At 40.3% G+C, this 23,319-nt stretch overlaps 2 protein-coding genes across 6 annotated transcripts; both read left to right on the plus strand.

The window, feature by feature from the left end:
• The first annotated feature begins 730 nt into the window (after window positions 1–730).
• Window positions 731–17,572, plus strand: esyt1b (extended synaptotagmin-like protein 1b). Of its 3 annotated transcripts, none has more exons than XM_061042649.1 (53): window positions 731–901; window positions 1,016–1,389; window positions 2,516–2,557; window positions 3,565–3,699; window positions 3,798–3,871; window positions 3,979–4,051; window positions 4,225–4,314; window positions 4,490–4,545; window positions 4,691–4,811; window positions 4,909–5,085; window positions 5,355–5,437; window positions 5,663–5,711; window positions 5,806–5,895; window positions 6,021–6,116; window positions 6,621–6,692; window positions 6,778–6,864; window positions 6,977–7,126; window positions 7,283–7,396; window positions 7,484–7,660; window positions 7,752–7,837; window positions 7,924–7,972; window positions 8,092–8,181; window positions 8,269–8,364; window positions 8,472–8,543; window positions 8,647–8,733; window positions 8,843–8,989; window positions 9,519–9,622; window positions 9,715–9,883; window positions 9,984–10,160; window positions 10,275–10,357; window positions 10,608–10,656; window positions 10,746–10,835; window positions 11,037–11,132; window positions 11,497–11,568; window positions 11,967–12,053; window positions 12,160–12,306; window positions 12,393–12,529; window positions 12,829–12,964; window positions 13,051–13,142; window positions 13,249–13,390; window positions 13,496–13,672; window positions 13,767–13,849; window positions 14,175–14,223; window positions 14,336–14,425; window positions 14,519–14,614; window positions 14,714–14,785; window positions 14,878–14,964; window positions 15,085–15,231; window positions 15,330–15,478; window positions 15,865–15,996; window positions 16,079–16,181; window positions 16,440–16,489; window positions 16,769–17,572. In XM_061042649.1, the coding sequence occupies exons 2-53, from the start codon at window positions 1,027–1,029 to the stop codon at window positions 16,794–16,796; spliced, it is 5,520 nt and encodes a 1,839-aa protein (XP_060898632.1). In that variant the 5' UTR covers window positions 731–901; window positions 1,016–1,026; the 3' UTR covers window positions 16,797–17,572. The 3 variants fall into 3 exon arrangements, with proteins under 3 accessions (XP_060898632.1, XP_060898631.1, XP_060898634.1); XM_061042648.1 differs by having other exon boundaries at window positions 1,019–1,389; XM_061042651.1 differs by lacking the exons at window positions 12,829–12,964; window positions 13,051–13,142 and having other exon boundaries at window positions 1,019–1,389.
• A 666-nt stretch (window positions 17,573–18,238) lies between these two features.
• LOC132977803 (E3 ubiquitin-protein ligase DTX3L-like) lies at window positions 18,239–22,273 on the plus strand. Of its 3 annotated transcripts, XM_061042655.1 has the most exons (10): window positions 18,239–18,360; window positions 18,673–18,713; window positions 18,815–18,856; window positions 19,268–19,448; window positions 19,591–19,757; window positions 19,889–19,960; window positions 20,094–20,162; window positions 20,250–21,434; window positions 21,542–21,759; window positions 21,862–22,273. In XM_061042655.1, exons 2-10 carry the CDS (start codon window positions 18,687–18,689, stop codon window positions 21,929–21,931), a joined length of 2,031 nt encoding a protein of 676 aa, XP_060898638.1. In that variant the 5' UTR covers window positions 18,239–18,360; window positions 18,673–18,686; the 3' UTR covers window positions 21,932–22,273. The 3 variants fall into 3 exon arrangements, with proteins under 3 accessions (XP_060898638.1, XP_060898640.1, XP_060898639.1); XM_061042657.1 differs by lacking the exon at window positions 19,889–19,960; XM_061042656.1 differs by lacking the exon at window positions 18,815–18,856.
• Window positions 22,274–23,319: the final 1,046 nt, after the last annotated feature.

Raw genomic sequence — 23,319 nt, forward strand, 5'->3', positions numbered from 1 at the left:
AGCAGCTTGTGTTTATATGTTTGTGGATTGCTTTGGTGTAAATTAACTTTGGTACTTTGCACATTTAGAAAAAAAAGAATAACATCTCAAATATAAATTCTTGTGTTGTCCTTAGCTTTATTTACACTTGTCTTCATATTCACTGTTGACAGAGGTAAGGAAAACAAACCATGCCAAGGCATACAGGTTCTTGAGACTGGCATGACGTTATAGTGTCATTACTTGACTTGGTTGGGTGGAGTCACATTGTGTAAACTTTAATATTATACCCTCTGCCCTCTTCAGTAGCCTCACATCCGTGTGGCTGTTTAAACAAGAGAAATATGTGATGTTTGTGTGAGAGCAGCCTGGGAATCATGGCTCTGGCATGTGAGCTCCGGGGGATTTAGGGATTGAGAAAAATGCCCTGTCTGCTGTTTTAAAACAAAACGGGGATGCAGCAGAAACCAATTGATGGATTAAGAATTTGACACTAAGAGGTGTTCATATGACAAAATATTACCCTTGAAAATTGAGCTCTTGTAAAATCCACCGGACAGGTACAGTTACATTTCAAGTTACTATGAAAGTAGCATTTGTATGTATACATTGCCTTGGAAAATCTTAGAAGACGCCAACCTAATGCCGCAGTAATAACGATGATTACTTCAAGTTTGATGATTGTGGTGCCACAGCAGCGAAAGAGTCAAAGATGCGTTCAATGCTTCAGCCAGTGGGCGTGTTTTCATCCACATAACGGTACTCGTTGCGAAGAGCAAAACTTGTCGTCGGCCACTTCTCCCGAGCCTGCGCTTAGGACTTATCCAAATCAGCTACAGAATCAAAGTCGATACCGTAAGATGCGACATGGACAAACGGTGAACTAAAGGTGACGTTGCAGTAGCCTACATTTGTTCAGACGGTGAGTTAGATAGCCGACATTGGAAATGGGACATTAGAAAAACTGTCCGAACACACAGGAAGCTTAATAATTGTTTTTATCAAAGGAAACTTACTTATTATCTATTGATTTAAGAAGATACCACTATGCAAAACGACAAGTCGGAACCAAGTGAACCCAAGGGCGCCGTGTGTCCGAGCTCAGGCGAGACCGAGAAGAAAGCGTTGGTCCCCGCGGAGACAGAGGCTCCTCAACCCAAAGGGATCAGTGCGGTCGCGGTGCTCTGGACCTTCGGGAAATGCCTGGGAGCCCTGCTGCCTGTTTACCTGGCCGGCTACTATCGGGTCAGCACCAGCCTGCTGGTGTGTGGGATGATGGTCTACACTGGATGGAAACATGCCCGAGAAGCCAAAGAGGCACGACTGCAATCAGCCATCCAATTTCTCAGCAACGAGGAGGAGTACACATCCTCTAAAGTGTCCAAGATCAGACGAGATCTTCCTGCATGGGTAAGAAAAACACCCTACAACTGTTGGCGAGTGTCCGCTAAAGTAAATTTTCCTATCCTACCTGAACCTCTTTGACCTAGAGTAACCCCATAAATCACAACTACAGGATGTGATAGAGAGTTTGTTTTCCTGTAGTTAAATAAGCATAATCATAGTTCTCCACTTGTTGTCTTAAGTGCAAGAGGCGTCACTCCAACAGTTTGTGATTTTCTTGGGGGGGGGGGTTACAATCGTTCACTTTCGCATATTTAATAAAAGCCAAACACTGCTGTTGTAATTAGTATAATTTACTTGAAAGGGGATTTAATTTACTTGATGACTTTGATGTCATGCTTGCAACGGTCTGTGCCTGAAGTCCTTTTTTTCTTTTTTTTAAGAGTAACACTGTTCCTACTTTTATTTCCCCTTAGGCACTTGCTAAATCTGCTTCGAGTTTGATTCTGCAGTATGTCATGACTAAACTTGTTTGAAAGAATAATGGAGCATTGCTGAATGCACTGCAGCAAGTACAACAACACACTTAAACCGTTTAATCGCTGTGCAATCTCAGTCAAGGGTGTTTGCAACATTTGATTGAGATTTCCCAAATGTTGCATGGAGTATAACACTGCTTTGCATGTCATAAATCCTGAGAGTTTACTATGTACCTAAAATGGAAATGTTGTTTACCACATGGGGCTGTTTTGACTCGTGTAGCCACACCCTGAAGAGGTTCCTGTTTGTTATACTTTAATGCAGTGAGTGATTTCAGGGATTGCTTGCATATCTACCCAGCATGCATACTTCTCTTCTAACTCAAAAAAGGAGCATCTTCATGCCGCTCTCAAGCATGCATATCAAATGTCTTGTTAATGCAAGGATAAACAACATAATAACCAGCTAAAACATTTTTAAATGATCGTTGAATGGACATTAGCTGCACTTATCTGCCTTTCTTCTATTCTTTTAGAATGATTAGCCCCGTCTATGGCCCAGAGCAGAAAACACTGGGATGATATCAACAGTGATATTGATTATATTGAGAGACCTGCATCAGCTATGGCTTAATCACTTCCTTATCCTGCTGTGTCTATTTCGGGCTCTGTTTACAAGCTAACTGTGCCTACATTGTCTTTCTTTCTCCCAGGTCAACTTCCCAGATGTTGAGAAGGTTGAGTGGCTAAATAAGGTAAATATCAATGGATACTATTTAGCTTCTGCTTTGCATTATGTCCCCACACAAAGGGAACAGTTCTTCATCCTCTATGTTCTGTCTCCCAGCTGCTCTGCCGATTGACACTTCACTTGAGTATGCTCTTCATTAGCTTGTGTTAGCTGATAGATGGTAGCACTGCTGCTGTTTCAGAGAAGGCCACACCTCCCACTAGTGTATGCACTGTGTCTGTACCGCAGAGAGCAGGCCCAGTGCCAGGCAAGCCTCTCAACATTTCCATTTTATTACAGGCTCGCTCATAGGAAGGGGGAGGAGCTGCCCAATTCCCCCAAACTAAATACAACTGTGGCCATTGTCTCTGTGCCTTCCTTCTAGCCCTGAGATTCTACTGTAGGGCTTGTAATTTAGACACACTGTAATACAATTATTCCTGCAGGCAAAAACCATGAGATGAATTCGCCAGGGAAAGGAACAAGAAGAGGTTTGAGACTCTCTCATGGAGAGGGGGTCAGCAGATTGCCTTGTTGTTCAGGCTGCAAGCGGCTGATGACTCACGCTCCACTTATGCCAGACTGAAACCAACTCTAGGGATTTTTTTCCACCACAGTCTCACAAGCACACAACCAGACTGAGCTGCTGCTTTTTGTCTCCTTCCCCTATATGGATAAAAAACGTTTACTCGTTTATGTGGCGAATTTCCCGTTTGTTCAAACCGTAAATGTAGAACATAGAATTATGTAAGGACCTGAAGTAGCAAAGGAACAGCTGATAAGACTGAGCTGGTTACAGCTGTCTCTGCCAGTCCTCTTCTGCTGCTGCTAAAGGAAGCTGTGGAATTTAACAGATAGTTTCATTGCTATGTGGCCTAAATGACAACATTACTTTAAGCTGTAGTCTCTGGTTGCAGGCATGTGCATATGGTATTGTACATTGTATACTGTATGGTATTGTACGTTGTATATGGTATTGTGAGTCTTATTAAGATTCAAAGCTTATAACCATGTTGTTTTTGGCTTACATAGGTGCTGCAGCAGGTGTGGCCATTTGTGGGCCAGTACCTTGAGAAGCTGCTTGTGGAGACCATTGCTCCATCCATCCGAGCCTCCAGCACTCACCTCCAGACCCTTAGCTTCACTAAAGTGGACATGGGAACCAAGGTTAGGCCAGAAATAGCTCAGTCAGAGCACACCTATGTTAACTGATGCATGTCGATCATATTGTGTAAAAAAACAAATATTCTTTCTGTTTGCTCCAGGCCATGAAGGTTGTCGGGATCAAGGCACACACAGAGAACGATAAAGGACAAGTCCTGCTAGATTTGTATATAAGGTGAATCCATTTGTATCTGCTCTTTGGATTTAAAAGCCACCCTCCACACTTTTCGAATGTAAAGAAAGGATTGTTGAAAATCACATTTTTGGTTTTTACATTTTCAGCTATGTTGGCAATGTAGAGATCAATGTCGAGGTGAAGAGGTACTTCTGCAAAGCTGGAGTCAAAGGAATACAGGTATGTCTTCTTTAGAGTTCAAAGTGTTGTTTGACTTTGTTGCAGAGTAAAAAAAAAAGACATTCATACAGATATGTTGCCTTACTAAAGAGATAACTGAAAACATTGACAACAACTTGCCATTCTGTAAACATGTATCCATATTTTTTAACAAACATCCCTTCTTTCTTCAGCTACATGGGATGATGCGCGTGATCCTGGAGCCTCTGATTGGAGATGTGCCCATAGTGGGAGCAGTCACCATGTTTTTCATCCGTCGGCCTGTATGTCCATTTAAACTCACCTCTATATGTCCTTTTATTGTTGCTCCTCTACCCCCATCCCTGCGACTATCATGTATCTCAATATGGACTCGCCTGCTTTTCATTCTATTGATTTCTCATCAGTCCAGGCTGTTCTGCTACACACACAACATTCCTGTGTCTTATCTTCTTCCAGAAACTAGACATCAATTGGACTGGACTGACTAATTTGTTGGACGTTCCTGGACTGAAGTGAGTCGTACTGAAATAACCCTTCATAGATTTACACAGCAACAACCTTATTATTATAAACACCATTTTATTCATGTGTGGGTTTTATCAGACCATAGACCGGGCCGAAGATTTTCATTGAAATGCGTCCTCTCTTTTCTCTCAGTGTCATGTCTGACAGCATGATTATGGATGCCATCGCGTCCTTCTTGGTTCTGCCAAACCGCCTAGTTGTCCCTCTGGTTGCAGGCCTGCATGTGGCTCAACTACGCTCCCCTTTGCCCAGGGTGAATACACATGGATGTAGAGAATCATTTGATTTCATGTCTCAGTCAATACTGTTCTATTACATTTTTTCCCCTTTTTTTAATTTTTTTTTTTAAGGGAATGGTACGCATTCATCTACTGGAGGCGCAGAATCTAGCAGCAAAGGACAGCTATGTGAAAGGGGTTATGGCTGGCTTGTCTGACCCCTATGCCATATTGAGGGTTGGCCCCCAGACCTTCACCTCCAAACACGTTGACAACACAGACTCCCCTAAGTGGGAAGAGATGTATGAGGTAGGACCAAAGGGGGGTTATAAATAAAACTTTGATCACAAAAAACGACCAATGGGAGTTTTGAATTGTTGTCATCATTTCTCTGCATATAAAGGTGTGAGAAGAATTTAATCATTTATCATTTCATATTGTTCTGTGTTTGAGGGATTAAACTGTTACAGATAGTGCTGCGAATTTTCATATCATTCATGGTCATATGAGGCCACAGCCAGCTTCCATATGAATCGTCCTGTCAGTCCTCATGTCCCTGTGTGTGTCTGGTACATCAGGTCATTGTCCATGAAGTGCCTGGTCAAGAATTGGAGGTGGAGGTATATGACAAAGACCCAGACCAGGATGATTTCCTGGGCAGGTACATAATGCATAGTTCATGTATCTTGTGTGCATATGTTAAATCAAGCATTGTCACCTTTCATCTGCCACCTATTATGACCAAGATGAAAAAATAATGTTACCTTTTATTTTCAAGTTTTGAAAGTGAGTGTCTTCGCTTTCAGTGCTGAATCCTTTAATCAAACGTAAACATATGCTCTTACAACTTTTTACTTTCTCTGTTTTGCACTTTTCCTCCTTGTAGGACCAAATTGGATTTGGGCATTGTGAAAAAATCCATAGTTGTTGATGATGTAAGTAGAAAGCAGTTTTTGTTGTAGTCACCATGCTAATAAAGAAAAGTCTGAACTTTGAATAGTTAATGTACGCCTGTTGCTGTCTCTCCAGTGGTTCACTTTAAAAGACACAACATCAGGAAAGGTTCATTTCCGACTCGAGTGGTTGACTTTACTGCCAAACACAGATCGACTTGAGCAGGTTTGAAGCACCTATTTCCACTAATGCATCACAGATGACTTTAGAGTGTTTTACATTTTCATGTGGCATTCAGGGCAATTTATTACTTTGATAAATTATTCAAACTATTTGCAATTCTCCCACAGGTGATGAAGAGGAATGAAAGCATTAGAAGTAAGGCTGGTGATCCGCCTTCTTCTGCCATCTTGGTGGTGTATCTAGACAAGGCTGAGGCACTTCCTGTGAGTCAAATATCTCTACCCTCTCTGTGCCCACGATTGTGTCTGCTAAGTGCTGTTTCCTGCGTGCGGTCGAACTGAGGCAGAACTGTGACTACCACCTGTCTAACATTCCTCAAAGCTGTTGTCTTGGCCTATAACCCTGTTCACACCATTTGCATCTGCTCCAGTGAGGCTTTCTTTATCTAAGGCTATTAAACACTGATTTCTGCTGTCACATCATTCATAAAAGGGAACATTAGTGGCAGACTCTTTGAAAGGAAACTCAGTTGTTGTGGTTTAATACAATGCAGATTCATACTTCCTGATTATGCCATGTGCTCTGGTACTTCCTGTTGGTTATTTTTGCTGTTGCTATGGTAGCCTCGTACACACTATAATTCACGGCGACCACATGTTTTCAACATGGAAGATAAGTCTATTTTTGCTCTGCACTTGGTTACAGAGCATCATTGTCTACATGCCTAACTGTGTATTCATATTTATCTTTAACTCTGTGTCTTTTAGATGAAAAAGGGAAATAAAGAGCCCAATCCCATGGTTCAGTTGTCTGTGGAGGACGTCACAAGAGAGAGCAGGGTATACAAAGTGGGCATTTTCATTACAATACTGTAGAATCTGTTTTCACTTGTTTTTAAAGGATACTCTTTGTTCTTGCATGTAGACTTGTTACACAACCGTTGACCCAGATTGGGAGGAAGCCTTTACCTTCTTCATTCACAATCCTCACAAGCAGAACATTGACATTCAGGTAATAGCTCAGAAGATTCAACTCTGCACTGGACTTTGTGTTTGGGATTCTGATAACTGAAATAATTGTGGTCTTTTTTTTTTTGGTTTTCCTTCACATTAAAAAAAATTAGGTGAAGGACGCTGACCGTGTGCAGACATTGGGCAGTCTAACCATCCCTTTGTCCCGCCTGCTGTCCAATTCGAATCTTTCGCTCGACCAGTGGTTCCAATTGGACAACTCTGGGTCAGCCAGTCGCATCTACATCAACACAATTCTCAGGGTAAAAAGGCACCAAGATCATTTCACTCCTTCTGCACTACATAACAACAATTAGTGGCTAAAAGAACAGAATTGTTTTTAATAGCAATTTCATGATAATAAATTGTTGGATATTAATTTTTTTCTCTCTACGTCTCCTTAATTCTTTTGCACATAGGTCCTGTATTTAGATGAGGAGCGTATTCCATCTGATGTGTCATCTAATCTGGAGGGTGGACTGTACAAACAGCTGCCCCAACAGACCTCCCCACATCCTAGCTTTGCCACTGAGGTAACAAAGAGCCATGCTATTTTGATTCTGACTAATGGCTTTCTTTGCGAATTGGTAATTTAAATTAGTTTGTGATCTATTTTCCAGGGACTACTCAGAATTCACCTGTTGGAGGGGCAGAATCTTGTTCCAAAAGATAACATGATGGGGGGCATGGTGAAAGGCAAAAGTGACCCCTACGTGAAGATCAACATCGGGGGTGAAACATTCACAAGTCAGGTGATCAAGAGTAACCTCAACCCCACATGGAATGAGATGTATGAGGTAAGTAGAATAAGGATGTTCATTGGAAGATTGTTGTGAAATGAAGCGAGGAAGCTGAGTTTTGATAGTTGCTGTCTTGTTCACCCCTCAGGTTGTTCTCACCCAGCTGCCTGGCCAGGAGATGCATGTGGAGATGTTTGATAAAGACATGGACATGAAGGATGATTTCATGGGCAGGTACAGTACTTATCAATAGTTTGATTATCAAACATGATGACTTCATTCATCTAAACTACATTATACCCCCATTTCCTGACATGCAGACTGAAGATCAATCTGAAGGACATCATTGATTCTCAGTACACTGACCAGGTGGGATCTTCCTTGACAAACACAGTGCTGCATGATTGGCTTTAAAGGGTTTGGTCAAATGAAGTAATGTGATCTAACCCACATGCATGTTGCATTCATGTTTCTGTTTCTGTTCTCAGTGGTACACTCTCAATGATGTGAAGTCAGGTCGGGTTCACCTGGTGCTGGAATGGGTTCCAACATCCTCAGAGTCGGAGAGAGTTGACCAGGTGAGTATTCTCCAGATAAGTCATGGACCAATGGCCCTGTGCTGGTTAGCTACATCTATACTCACATGTTCTTTCCTGCGTTTTCAGGTTCTTCAGTTCTATTCCAGAAAGTCCTACCAAAACAAGGCGGTCCCTTCAGCGGGCCTGCTATTCCTCTTTGTTGAGCAAGCGGATGGCTTACCAGTAAGTCTTTTAGATTATTGATGCTAGGGATGATGTCATGATATGCAGTTCATGTTTATTATACTTATGCTTTTATTCTAATGGTTTATCTCTCTCTCTCTCTGCAGGTTAAAAAGAGCGGCAAGGAGCCAAAAGTGGGAGCTGATATTACTCTTGGAGAAATGTCCCGTAAAACTACTGTAAGACTTTAAACTGTTCTTTTGGCAGTGTTTTGTCTGATATTTCCAATTTACAGATCGTAATATTGTAAGTGTGTCACTATATCTGTCACTGTATCATCAGGTGTGTGATCGTACCACATCACCCCGGTGGAATGAGGCTTTCTGCTTCATGGTTAAAGACCCCAGAAAAGATATGCTTGTAGTTAAGGTAAGCAGACTTCAGTGCATATTAAAGATGACCAGAAAGAGTTTCACTAATTCAGATGAAACAATGCACAATCATACCTGTGCTAACAGCCTACAATACATTCCTTCAGCTTTCACACAGCTGGACTTTGCCCATTGGTTCCCTGGTGTTTCCCATCAGAGAGCTGCTCTCTGAACCAGAACTGGTCCTGGACCAGTGGTTCCATCTGGACGGAGCCACACCTGAGAGTCAGTTTCTTCTGAGGGCTGAGCTCAAAGTGAGAGAACTCATTGTCTGATGCTTTGTCTTGTTCTTTGTTTGTATTTAAGTTTCCTTCTCACCATCACTCTCACTTTATAGCCCTGATCACACATGCACCCAAACCTCTCAACACTTCCCAAAATGTCGAGCTGAGAACAAAAGATTTTCACCTCCAAGTACGTGTAGCATTGATATTAAGGCAAAAACGGTCATCATGGTAACAGACTGTGATGCTTCTCAGCCACCTTGAAGCATTCTTTATTTTATTTAATGCCCCCCCCCCCCCTTGTGAATAAAGAACTCAGGAAGATTTCAGAGGCAGGCTGTCTGACATTTTCTAGAAATTTTCAGAAGTACATGTGTGAGAGCAGCTCATATTTGTGTCTCTTCCCTCTGCTGTTGTATCTGTTTCTTTTAGTCTGTCTTAAATGTTGTTTGGCTGTAACATCTCTTTGAGACTTATTCTGTATTTCCTTTCATCTTTTTAACAATGTCTAATATTTATTTTGATGTTTTTTCCTTGTTCCTTTGTTTCTAAACTACAGATGCTGATTCCTAGCAAATGCCCAGTTGCCACTGATAAGGCTAAGGTCATTTCAGTGCCAGAACCTCCTGCTGCACCTGAAAAGGAAACAGAAACAGTTCTGAGGTTAGATAGTTTTATCTGAAAGTTTTTGCTGACTTACCGGTAAATATTTTTATTTTGTTTCCTGTAATTATTGCTTCTTTTACTGATTTTAGGTCAAGTTCAGTGGACGCTCCTCCTGTGGAGACTATAGTCTCCTCACATGAGGATGTTGACGTTAAGGAAACAGCAGCAGATGTGATTGAGGAAAAGGTTGAAGAATCAGCCAGCTCTGCCATAGCACTGCCTCCTCACACGTCTCCAGACCTCAGCTTCGCCAGTGAGGTATGATTAACACATAGTGGTGGATATATTCTACAGGACATCTCTCCTTTAAATGTAAAAAAGAGACAAAATGATTTTAAAGTTTGATATCCTCCTGTAGGGGCTGCTGAGGATCATCCTGTTGCAGGCCCAGAGCCTGGTTGCCAAAGACAACATGATGGGGGGGATGGTAAAGGGTAAGAGTGACCCCTATGCAAAGATAAGTGTCGGAGAGGTCGCGTTCAAGAGCAAAGTGATCAAGGAGAATCTGAACCCAGTCTGGAATGAGATGTATGAGGTTTGTAGGAATACGGGAATTTAGAGTTTTAGCATTACTTCAAATCAAGATGATTATGAAAACAAATCATGTAAACCACCTTAACAGAGATTGAACTGTTCTGTGCTCCCTCAGGTAGTGCTGAGGCCCCAGTCAGGACAGGAGGTGCAGGTAGAGCTGTTTGACAAAGACATGGACAAAGATGACTTCCTTGGCAGGTAATGGACAACAGCAAAGTTTTAGCTGTCCTACTATGTGGGCCCGTTTTAAAGGCCCAAACTGTAGTAACACCAAAAATAAATAGACAGCCAAATGACCATGTGGTGTATTTTTAAAGAGGTTGAATCTGCTTTGTGTTTTTTTCTTTAGCCATGATAACACCGTTTTAATAGTGTAGATGAAATGTAACAGATCATTGTCAGGACGGATGATGTGTAAAATGTGCTTAAATGTTTTCATTGTGAGCAGATTCCAAATCAGTGTGGCAGACGTCATCAGTTCCCAGTACACAGACCAGGTTAGTATTACATGCTTTACTGGATCTTATAATTACTGCTGCTGTGTAATTATAGTCTTTAATTCAATGAGTGTACGTCTCTGCTTCAGTGGCACACCCTGAATGATGTAAAGTCCGGATGCATTCGCCTCATACTGGAGTGGGTACCAGCAGTGTCCCACAGTGCAACCCTCGACCAAGTTAGTGACATTTTTTATCATCATTTGTTTATATTCCTTCTCATATTCGTGCAGAAATGAATGATCTTTGTATATACAGTATATATACTGTATATATATTGTAATTTTCAACGATTTGCTCAACTCTAAGCCTCATTCCCTGATGAGTCCACTGTGCATATCAGTACCAAGCCCTTCAAATGGTTTCATTCTGTGCTGCAGGTGATGCATTTGCAGTCGCTGCAGTCTTTCCAGAACAAGTCCGTTTTCACTGCAGCGCTGCTCTTCGTTTATGTGGACAGAGCACACTCATTGCCTGTAAGTTCTTTAGTAGTCTGGTGAATTGGTAACAAAATACAATGACGTGTGTACTTCCTGTTGGTTACAACCACAATTTAGCTGTCTCTGAATTTTATATAGAGTTTAGAAAGCACATGTAAATAAAAGAGGTTATGTTGCATTTACCAGTAAGTTAAAAAAAAAACACTCCTAAGATATTTTTTGAAATTTAACACTGGATTAAATGCAGCATGCTTTGCTACAAAATTCATATTGTTGGAAAGTGTAATGCTGCAGTTTGAGTCACGAATGTTTATTGCTTTAAAGAAAGAGAGGTGTTGCCTAGATTCTAATTACAAACTATTTCTATATGGTCATTTGTTCTGTGTCTTTCCGTGTCCAGTTTAAGAAAAGTGGAAAGGAGCCCAAGGCCGGGGTTGAGCTTGTTCTTGGTGACACAAGCTACAAAACCAAGGTATGTAACAGACAATGACAAAACTGAACAAACACACTTCAGCTTTCCCTGCTTCGGATGAAACCATTAAATATTTGTATTAATATTAACAATCAATAAATCATTTAGGTTATAAATCACGATGAACTCCTCATCACAAACTGGTGAGCTGGTAAATGGTTTAAAATCGAATTAATGGTCTACATGAAGTAAAGTTACTTCTACTTTGCTGCCCCCAACTGGTGCCACTCAAAAAGACACAGGGATTTATATACAGACAGCTAGAACATCATTACGCCCTTCAGATAACCTTTTGAAAATATAAAATGAAGATCAACTTGAGTAAAGATAATTTATCATTTGTTATTGTTATTTCCAGTTCAAAAGAAAACTTTCCCCTCCTCTTTTTCTATCTGAAGGTATGTGATCGCTCCAAATCACCTCAGTGGAGTGAAGCCTTTTACTTCTTGGTCCGTGACCCCAGAGAGGAGATGCTCATAATGAAGGTGAGTTTCTCACAACTCTGTATGCAAGCTGTATGTGAAGACTGTTGCCAGCGTCAGGGAAATCTCAGCCTCTGACCGACATTGTTCATGGTCCTTACCTCTGCAGCTGTCGAGTGCATGGGATAAGCCTCTGGGATCTCTTGTAGTCCCTGTGAGAGAGCTGCTCTCTGAACCCCAGCTCGTCCTGGATCAGTGGATGCCTCTCGATGGAGCTTTACCTGAGAGTGAGATCCTTCTGAGGGCTGAACTCAAGGCAAGGGAATACACACACACATACACACTAATATTACAAGTTATGGATTCACCAAATAACCAATTGTACATCAACATTGTTGGCAGATCCTCAGCTCAAGGATGAATGAAGTGCCACAGCCCTCTGTGGCTGGTTCAGAGAAAGAAGAGACGCTCGTTTCAACCGAACAGACATTTGAAGCAGCCAGTGAGGACAAGAAAAGCTCCGAGCTGCCAGCAGATGAGTGAGTGTTATGTGCCCAATTTGATAATACATCAAACTCTGCAGACTTAACATTTGAATTATTCAAAACTTCCAAACCACAAAATGAAGTATTTCTCCAAATCAAGTAAACACTACATTAAAAGTGCAGTACCTGTAGACTAGATTAGGAACAGAAGGATGATATGTGTAAGAAAAAGGCCCCGATAACACACTCCTCCTAACCCAAGTGAGACTAATCAAAGGTAACATTACCTCATTTTAGTCCCACTCAGAATGGTTCAGTTTTCAGTGTTTTGTGACAGCAGTGTGTATTTTCAGAGCTGTTTGTGCACCTAGCCAGTTCAAACACTTTGAAGCAGTAACAGCAGAAGAAGAAGAAGAAGAAGAAGAAGATGCTCCTCCTGCTGAACCTGCAGACATTCACAGCACTTCTGATACATTCCCTGTTGCCATAGTGAGTCATAGCACACGGTAGTCCCTCATTACTATGTTCAACCTGTCTGCTGTCACCATCATAACCTTCATGTTATTCCCCTGCATGTCGAGGAACCAGCTGATATAGAGGAGCCTTCCTCTCATTCAGACTTAGCAGCTAAAGGAGACTTTGAACCGCAGAAAATACAAACAGAGGGGTGGGTTTCACATTAAGGCAAATTAAACATGTTTTCCTTTTATTTCAGAGATAAAGAAGAAGAAAGATACCTAACAGGAAATCTTGCTCTGTGTTTTTGTGTGTAGAACTGGTTTGGGAAACCTTGCTCAGGCAACTGTGACTGGTCTTCCTGATAACACTGTGGGTCCAGCAGACGTCCCACAAATCCCAAAAGCCGGGAAAGTTCTTCCACCAAACACCAACCCCAGCCAGGACTTTGCAAAAGAGGTGGGGTTAGTTCCCACACTGCTAAGCAGAGTGGAAGTTGAATATAAGCCTTGTGCTTGGCAGACTCACTGTATAGTTTCAGCACTTACAATCTTCATCCTGTAGGGGCTACTGAGGATCCACCTGCTGGAGGCACAGAGTCTGGTTGCCAAGGACAACCTGATGGGGGGCATGGTGAAGGGCAAGAGTGACCCCTATGTGAAGATCAAGATAGGGGATGTTGCATTCAAGAGTCATGTTATCAAGGAGAATCTCAACCCAACGTGGAATGAGATGTATGAGGTAAGAAGAGGCCTAAGTGTTCAAATGTGTCCATATGTCACTGTGGGGTCAGTATCCCGTAAAAACATGGCCTTTTATTTTTATTTTTTAACAGGTTGTTCTTAAGGGAAACAGTTCCCAGGAGATCAAGTTTGAAGCATTCGATAAAGATTTCGATTCTGACGACTTCCTTGGCAGGTGTGTTTCCTAACCTTGTTTAATAAGTTGCTTATATCACTGCTCAAGAAATGTTGTCACGTGTTTACAGATATGCATGTGAGTAATTGAAACAAAGATAAACCAGGGATTCTAAAGAAGTCAGCACGTTCATCCATAAGTGCAGACAAAGAAATTCCCCCTTTGTTTTCCTCTACTTCATTTCTTTCTGCTTCATATAGTTTGTTTGTTTTTTAAATCAAGAAACAGACTAGGAGAGATTTGTTGTGCTGTTTTTCATTGTTTGTTTGTTTCTGGAAGTTAGACACTGAAGTAATTAAACAGAGTTGTGTTTTGTCGCTCCAAGGTTCAGTGTCAAACTTAATGAGGTCATGCGATCCCAGTACACGGATAAGGTTAGTCAACATTTCATAATCTGAGTCTTGTGATTTCTAAACTCTGTTCCTTTTCATTTCCTTATTTAAATGTTGTTCACTCGTTCTTTAACTGACTCCGTCCCTGTTGCAGTGGTTCACTCTGAATGATGTGAAATCTGGTCGGGTTCACTTGATACTGGAATGGGTTCCTGCTGTGGCAAATCCAGACAGACTGGACCAGGTAAATATTTACCTGTAAACACGCCCCAGTCCCCCGCCCCCCAGTCCCAACACCATGATAATCACACCTGACTCGCTGTGCTCTTCGTCACAGGTACTGCAGCTTCAATCTCTCCAGACTTATCAGAACAAAGCTGTCCCCACTGCCGCGCTGCTCTTTGTCCACATGGAGAGTGCTCATTCACTACCTGTAAGACCCCTGCTCTCTATTTTCATACTGTGCAGAAGTAAAACAAAAAGAATAGTTGGTCGTATAATGAAATGTGTATGCTGCTTTCTCTCTTGACAGTTGAAAAAGAGTGGAAAAGAGCCAAAAGCAGGAGCGGAGCTTATTCTCGGAGAAACAACCTACAAAACGAATGTAAGACTTGTGATGCACAGTCATGTGTAGTGAGTCAGATAGAAGAATTATCATTGTAATACTTTTTTTCCCCCTTAAAAATCTCTCTGAAGCTGTGTGACCGCAGTACCAGCCCTCAGTGGACTGAGTCTTTCTACTTCCTGGTTCATGATCCAAAACGTCAGATGCTTGTAGTTAAGGTAATAGGACATTTATTTACGGTACATATTTTTGTTCAAGTATCTGCACATAGACAGCAGTAATAATGAGGAGGTTTTTTTCCCCTTTTCTATTCTATCTCACTCTTTCTCCCGTTGCAGTTGTCCAGTGGTTGGGACCAGCCAATGGGATCGCTGGTTGTGCCTGTCAAGGAGCTGCTTGGAGAGCCACAGCTGGTTCTGGATCAGTGGTTCTATCTGGATGGAGCTTTACCTGAGAGTCAGATCCTGCTGAGGGCTGAACTCAAGGTTAGAATCAGAAACATCTCTGTTTACGTTTTGTTTTGTTTTATTAAGTTGATCAAAAACGATGACTGTTTTTTGTGTTCTACATTTATTGTCAATAGATTCTTGAATCCAAAATGGTGGATATGATCAGTGAAGGGACTCTGCCCTGCTCTGCCTTAAGATCATTATCTGGAAACGGGCAGGTGAAGCTGTCTCTATCATACGCCTTGCAGGAGAGAAAGCTCAGCGTCATCGTTCATGGCTGCAGGTGTGCTGATTAAACTTTGATCAGATAGATAGATCGTTGTCATTTACACACTTCAAACATAAGCTTTAACTTGTGACGCTTGCCTTCCTGCTGCAACATTTAATATGGCTGATGTGAAGTCCAGAGGAGGACTAATAAGAACGTTTGAAAACCTGACCTGTACATCTCAGAGTAAAATATGTCCATATGTTCTACTAAAAGGTTTATTTTACTTTGTATTTCTTTATGCAGCTGATAAAGTCATAAACCTTATAGGCTCATAAATAAATGTTTATTTATTAAATAAATGAACCTGTTTGTTGAATTATACTTAGGAATGTGATATACATGTATGCCTTAACATGTAAAATGATCTAATAAGAAAGGTTTTGTTTTTCTGTGTACAGGGGTCTGACATCTCAAAGTAAGGAGGGGGTAGACAGCTATGTCTCCCTCATGCTGCTGCCCGACAGAAACAAGGCCAGCAAGAGGAAGACAGCAGTGAAGAAAAGAGATCTCAACCCAGAATATAACGAAAGGTAATTCATAATCTTACTGGCTATTTGATTTTTGTTTTTTTCTCCAATTTTATAGCAAATTGTGTTTGTCAATGTCTTTAAGGTTTGAGTATGAGCTCCCTGTGGATGAGACGAGATTCAGACGCCTCAGTGTATCGGTGAAGAATAACTCCGCCTCCTTTAGGAGTCGTGACGTCATTGGACAGGTCAGTCTGAAGCTGAACTCCACCTGTGACTCTAATATGGCTTAAAAGATCCACATCACAAACATCCACACCTAACATAAAGATAATTTGAACTTGAACAGCTGCTAGCTGAGCCGGTTCACTTACATTCAGGACATGATTGTTTTCAAGATTGTCTATTTTTTTGTTGTATTTCTTTCACTCTGAGGTGCACTGACTACAATCAGTGAAATACTCTTTGTACTGTACAGTCTCTAATTTTTCATTTCTGCTCTTTAGGTGCAGGTTGAGTTGGCCCAGATGGACCTGACTTCTGGTCTTACAGAATGGTGAGCAGGCTGGTTTCCTCAAATGATTGCTATGTTCATTTCTTCAAGAGAAGCATTGAGGAAGCTGAAGCGGGGTTTTACTACTTCTAAGAAACATGGACTTTTTGTAAAACATTAAATATAGAGAACATACATCAGAGAAATTATTTATCCCTCAAGCTTAGAATGACAAGTTTCTGTGGACATTTGGAGCAGAGTATCACTTAAAATCACCTTAAAATGCAAATTGATTTAATCCACTGTTTTCTTTTACTAATTCTATCTCTTTATTTACTCCAGGTTCAATCTAAAAGATGAAGATGAATAATCGTTTTGCTCCCTGATCTCAAAGTAAAATGTCGATGATGATGCTGATGATGATGATGTCGTCCCTCTGCTCAATAATGTTCCACTGCTGCAGCTCACACAGATGCCTTCTCCTTCCCTCCTCTGCATACACAACCACTGTGACAGCCTTACCTGCATCCACCCAGATCTCTGTATTAGTACACAGTATAGTGCAGAAATCACTGCACTGTATATTCACACACATCAGTACTCTCACCAAAGATACAGTCAGTATGCTGAAGTAGCTTCATCATAAGAGTAAAGTGCAAATTCTCATAAATTTAAGATCACTGTATATGAAGACATGATGATTTTAAAATTGGGTTCAGTAAGTGAAAGATGGAAAAGTCAAGAAAGAACAATGACTTATTTTGTGGCTTTGTTTGCTGTATTTTTTATTATTTTTTGCTGCATGAATGTTTTTAATGTCTGCATATCTTGTTTGAAGTGCTGTAACATTCTTAGTGTTTTTATGTATTGATCATGATTGATCATGAAAGCTAATGCCATATCAGTATTTTGTTTACATTTGGAGTTATTTTATTTTCACCGCACTTTGCTTTGTTTGTTTGAGAATTATTTTAAAGGTGAACTTTTATTATGTTTCTTTTATACGAGGCATGTATAAGTTATGCCTTTGTCAAAGATAGATTTTTTTTTTCTTGTTTGATTGTGTGTATATTATGACAGATTATGGATCCAATCAAATGTGGCTGTTGAAAGATGATGACAAAAATAAACAGATTTTGCACAGCTAATTTTCTATAGTATTGTATTAAGTTTTTACTAATCATTTTTTAAAATCCTTCCTGCAGGGACTAACCCCGTTAATCTTTAATCTGCTGTGATAAATAATGTCTGTGCGTGGTAATATATATATATATATACTTTATGTGAAATATGGATGAATGATAGACTTTATTTCGGACAAAAAATTAAAACAGATTAAAAACTAACAAAACCAAAGTAACAGTGTCTGAAAAGGATTAAGTAGAAGTAAAACTTATAAATACCTATCCCTTTCTATTACTTTATATATTATTCCAACAAATCAAATGTCACATCTATTTAAAACGCGTATATTCTAAACACCCTTTGACTTTTCTGCATTATCGGCACAAGAAGCCTACTCAGATGTTTACATGAAGTAACAGTACTAATGACCATATCACTCACAGTATAGATGTGTATATGTTATGTAGATGTGTTATATTAGTGGGTAATGGTGGTTGATGCATAAATGTGACAAAATCTTTTCAATGTTTCTCTGTTTAATTTAAGACTTGTATACTGCCTGTAGCTTCATTTTCTTGAATCAGAAACTTTGTTGTTGATCATATTCGTAATAATAATGATAGCTGTAAATTAACCGAAGTGTTCAAATTGTTGCTTAGAACATAAGATATAGTTTTAATTCTCTTAAGACCACAAACACTTTTCATTAGTAATAGTGCAAGCCTTCAATGTGACGTCACATGTCTCGCGCAGCTTTCGCTTTCATTTAACAGGAAGAGTCAGCGTTTGAAGCGTGAAGCCTGGTGAAGGTAAGACAAATACGACAATTCAAGTTAAACCATCTTATGTATTTTCAATAAGTTGACAACACATTTGTGGCGCATTCCTTTGTTTAAATTGCGTGATACAAGAAAATGAAAGGCAAAGTTAGCCTTTAAAAGTTGGCATTCGCCTTTCGTAACAGAAAGTACAGTCGAGCTGTGACGTATATTTTTTTGTGTGGAAATCCGAAAGTTTCAGAGAATAGTCTTTATAGAATTAAACCAAACAACTGTTATACTTTGATGTGGCTGCTACAAACATTGCTACCATCGTTGTCACATATGTTATGTGTGTTCCAGGAAAAGGACTCAAAATGTCAGAAACAGAGGAACAAATGGACGTGAGTTGAACTTTGAAACAGTATGAAAGATTACAGTTCCTAGGTATCATTAGGTTAAGTGTTTTTATTGATTTGAATGTCTTATCTCATGGTTGGTACAGTGGAGTTCACAGGCTTCGACGTCTTGCGCCAATTGTGACGTGGTAAGTAGGCTATTTGTGTGTGTGTGTGTGTGTGTGTGTGTGTGTGTGTGTGTGTGTGTGTGTGTGTGTGTGTGTGTGTGCGCGCGCGTCTGTTGGTTGCCATTTTGGTCATTTTCCAGCTGGCTAAAAACCATAAAAATGTTGCATGTTTGTTGTCAGTTTCCTGTAGTGTGAAAGTCAAATTCTTTCTCTCTGCTGCACTGTGTAGCTCTTTACTTTCTCTATCTGCCTCTTCATATTCCTTTTTACTGGGTCCTATACTCAGAGCACATACAATTTTCTATCTTTACAAAACTAAAATGCATTTAAAAAAGATAGTTTAACTGAATGTCATAGAGTTTGTATGTGTTAGCTTTCTTATAATACATTGTCATTAACTGTAACTTGTATGCTTCCTCTGTTAAACTACAGGATGAAGCTCAAGTCACTCTATCTGTCCAGTGGTCAGAGGGACGTCAGCCACTGAGGAGTGATAAAAAACTAGAGAAGGCTCTCCAGACATGGGTCAATAAAAACAAAATGAATGTAAACTACTCAGTTTCCAAAGTCTCAGAAGATGGGAGAGCTGTGATTAAGATTAAACCAAGACCAGGTGCTGTATGAATAATTATTAAAGCTAAAGCTACATCTATTTAAACAACACTGTGTTCACTCTAACAGCATTCATTTTAAGAAGTATATACTATTATACCTGCTTTAAAAATTATCTCTTTTTTATTATTTCTTTTTTTTAGCCCTGAGTGACCTTGAGAAACTTTGTGGACAAACACTGAATGTCAAAGATGGCAAACAAGTGAAAGTCATGTATATTATACTGACACCACCAGGGCTGGAGACACAAATATCAGACAACACTTCAACAACCTCTGCGCCTCCCCAATCCAAGTCAGAGCCCCAAGATGTATGTACTGTGTGTAAATGAATCACATTCAATTCAGTTTAAATCATTTGTTATTTATGTCCCGGTAGCAGGACAACTAGGGGAACAAAGTTATGACCTGACTACCTCTACTTGTAATATCCCTCCAACAGATCGAGAAACAAATAGCAGAGGCGGCTTCAGACATCGCTCCTCCTCCCCACTGCAAGTCAGAGCCCCAAGATGTATGTACTGTGTGTAAATTAATCACTTTTAATTCAGTTTAAATAGTTTGTGGTATTTATGTCCAGGTAGCAGGACAACCACGGAAACAAAGTTATGACCTGACTACCTCTACTTGTAATATCCCTCCAACAGATCGAGAAACAAATAGCAGAGGCGGCTTCAGACACCGCTCCTCCTTCATCTGGGTCAAAGCCACAAACTGTATGTACTGTGTGGAGAATCATTGGGTATTAATAATAGTTTAAATGTAAGCCTTTCATGAGTTGAGTGCATTGTATTTTCATCCAGGAGCAACCTGTGGAACAAAGTAATACCAGCAGTCCAGAAGCAGTTTCCCCAGCAGATGAAGTGACGTGTATTCTCGCATTGGGCTTTTTCTGGTACTTGAACCACATCTACAACAAGGAAGTTGAACATATAATGACAAAGAATCAGGTTTCAATAACTTCAAATGTACATGTGACATTTAAAGCACAGGAAAATGGAAGCTTTCAAAACGCCTATTCTGACTTCCAAATCCTTGTCAACAAGTGTTTGAATGAATCCAGTGGCGCAGCGTTTTCTCTCAAGAACACAGATTCAAAACAGTTAATGCACGTACTGAAAAACGTCCAGGAGAAGGAGAGCAAGCTTCTTCTTACTTTATCCTCTGAACAAGTGAGCGTGTACGGGCCAGACCAGACTGTTAATGCTCTCCAGAATTATTTGAGTCCATCAACATATATGAATCCTTCTGTTGAAGAGTCTACAGAGGTGCATCAATACACATCATCAAGCATCCATATGAGCACCAAAGACCCTCTCCTCGACTCTGGGCTCAGCATTGAGGAAAACAACTGGAAGCTTATTGAAACTTCCTTTGGTGAGAAATTAGCAAAGATTAAAGATAAGTTTGGTGTCGACATTCAAGAATCAGTCATCAGTCAAGGCCAAGTACAAGTCAAAGCTCACTACAAGAGAAGTGGAGGAAATGCATCAATGGAAAGCCATGCTCTCAGAGCTCTTCTCCAACTTTACCAGAAGATTGCCACTTCCCCCTTCAACCAGCCCCATGGTGCCACGGTGCTCAATGGCTCGCTGAAGAACTCTGGTGCTGTTCATGCGTCAGAAGAGGCATCCAGTGGACCTGAATTAAACAGAAAATCAGGATACAACACACACAACACTGAGGAACCTAAAGGAGAGGGAGCCACAGCTGGAGACACCAAAGAAGAAAACTGTTCGATATGCATGGACCCATTCAAAAAGAAGAAACAGCTGAAGTGCAAACATGAGTTTTGTGAGGCATGCCTGGAACAATCAAAGAAAAGTTTGGGACCCTGTTGCCCTTTGTGCAAAGATGTCTTTGGTAAGATGGAGGGAGACCAGCCGTATGGAAAAATGACATGGAGATCAGGTCCCACGTCCCTCTCTGGATACTCACAGTGTGGCTGTATAATCATCAACTATTGGATTCCAGGTGGACTACAGACGGTAAATGCCTGATTTGGCTTATTTGGAAGTGTAGTGTACATTTTAAACTGTTCAGTTATTTTCTTGCACAGATGTCAGTTTTCGGGTATTTAACTCTCATTTTGCAGGAAAAGCATCCGAATCCTGGAAAGCGCTATGAGGGCATCTCCAGAGAAGCATATCTGCCGGACAATAAAGAGGGCAATGAAGTGCTGCGCCTGTTGCAGAAAGCTTTTGATCAGAAGCTCATTTTCACTGTCGGGATGTCAAGGACAACCGGGAAGGAGAACCAGGTGACTTGGAACGATATTCACCACAAAACTTCAACCTCAGGAGGACCACAATGGTAAGCTAGTGAAATCTTCATTCTCTCTATTCTATCTTTATTCTGTTAATAATGTCAAGTTTACCAAAATGTTAAATTAACCTTAGTGTTCTTTTTCCACAGTTTTGGGTATCCTGATCCTGGTTACCTGAGCAGAGTCCGAGACGAGCTGAAAGCTAAAGGCATCGTGTGACGGGGAAAAGTCTGATTAAACGAAGAAAAGCTAAAATGAATGAAGATATTACAATTCTATAAGTGAACTGTTTCTAATCTTCAAAATGTTCTTAAAAAGTAGGAGATGATTTAAGGTGCAGCGGGCCGCATTTACAGCTTTAAGAGTTTGTGTTGAAGCAAAATGTTGAATCTTTCATTTTAAATGTACTTTTCTTCATGAAGTATATCCATTTATTGCAGTTGATTGATAACGTTTGGTTGAGATTATAATGGTAGAAGAATATATGTTGAATATATAGATTGAACACGTAATATGATATCATGTTTGCCTTTTAATGATCATTAAACAAACCCACGCAGACCCATCTGTGTTCTTCTTTTCATCAGCACATATTGTGAGAAAATAACACAAAACCCACAGAATTGTTTTCTGTACAATTTTTTAAAATTTTATTTATAACAATATCTGTTACTTAGTTTGTAAAGTACTCCAGCAAAAATTAAACATTATTCTCTTTCCAGAAGAAAGACTGAGCCTCCATGCATTGTGTACTATAAAAGCTATGTGTCATTTTTCATTAAAAAACAAAAACAAGACTAATCAGAAGAAAAAAAAACAATTTTGAAAATGCATGTATGATTTTGCATTTTTATACACTATACCGTAAAGTTTGTATCCTGTGCAAGGAAGACAACACAATCATTTCATGAAAATTGTTCTCCAAGAAAAAATGTGGAAAATACTGTAGTTGCCATCTGGTATCAACATTGTACATGTGCTATACACAAATGGTGCTATCACAACTCTGTCTCGCACAATCTCGCGAAAGAAACCCAGCAAGACAACATATGTACCAATTTAGAAAACTTTGAGTCACCTTTCAGATAAGATAAGATAATACTTTATTGCTCCCAAGAGGGGAAATTGAGATAAATACAGATAGAAACAATAATAGGATGTATATACAAAATAACATAAATAGCTGAGCAATTCAGGAAAATTACGAATTATGTGTAGTGGATGGCAAGTTAAAGTGACCACTGATGATACAAAGTGACTTGTGTGATCAAAACGTTTAGGGTTGGGGCGCTGGTGGCGCAGTGGTTGGTGCGCGCGCCCCATGTATGGAGGCTGTGGTCCTCCAGGCGGGCGGCCTAGGTTCGGGTCCGGCCTGTGGCTCCTTTCCCACATGTCATTCCCCACTCTCTCTCCCTGATTTCCAACTCTATCCACTGTCCTATTTCTCCATTAAAGGCACAAAAAGCCCAAAAAGAAATCTTTAAAAACATCTTTATGTAAACAGCAGTATAAGAGCAGTATGATGTGACGATCTAAAGAATAACAGTGCAGTTATACAAAATTAAATATAACATAGTATAATATAATGTAGTGCAATAAGATACAGT

Source organism: Labrus mixtus, chromosome 7, assembly GCF_963584025.1.
Source record: "Labrus mixtus chromosome 7, fLabMix1.1, whole genome shotgun sequence".
Taxonomy (NCBI): domain Eukaryota; kingdom Metazoa; phylum Chordata; class Actinopteri; order Labriformes; family Labridae; genus Labrus; species Labrus mixtus.

Bases quoted from the DNA above. Each gene is read 5' to 3' on its own strand.
- LOC132977803 (XM_061042655.1), top strand. From the start codon at position 18,687: ATGTCAGAAACAGAGGAACAAATGGAC. The intron at 19,961-20,093 runs GTATGTACTGTG...TCCCTCCAACAG, and splicing joins GCAAGTCAGAGCCCCAAGAT to ATCGAGAAACAAATAGCAGA. The intron at 21,760-21,861 runs GTAAGCTAGTGA...CTTTTTCCACAG, and splicing joins ACCTCAGGAGGACCACAATG to TTTTGGGTATCCTGATCCTG.
- esyt1b (XM_061042649.1), top strand. From the start codon at position 1,027: ATGCAAAACGACAAGTCGGAACCAAGTGAACCCAAGGGCGCCGTGTGT. The intron at 3,700-3,797 runs GTTAGGCCAGAA...TGTTTGCTCCAG, and splicing joins AAGTGGACATGGGAACCAAG to GCCATGAAGGTTGTCGGGAT. The intron at 8,734-8,842 runs GTAAGCAGACTT...ACATTCCTTCAG, and splicing joins AAGATATGCTTGTAGTTAAG to CTTTCACACAGCTGGACTTT.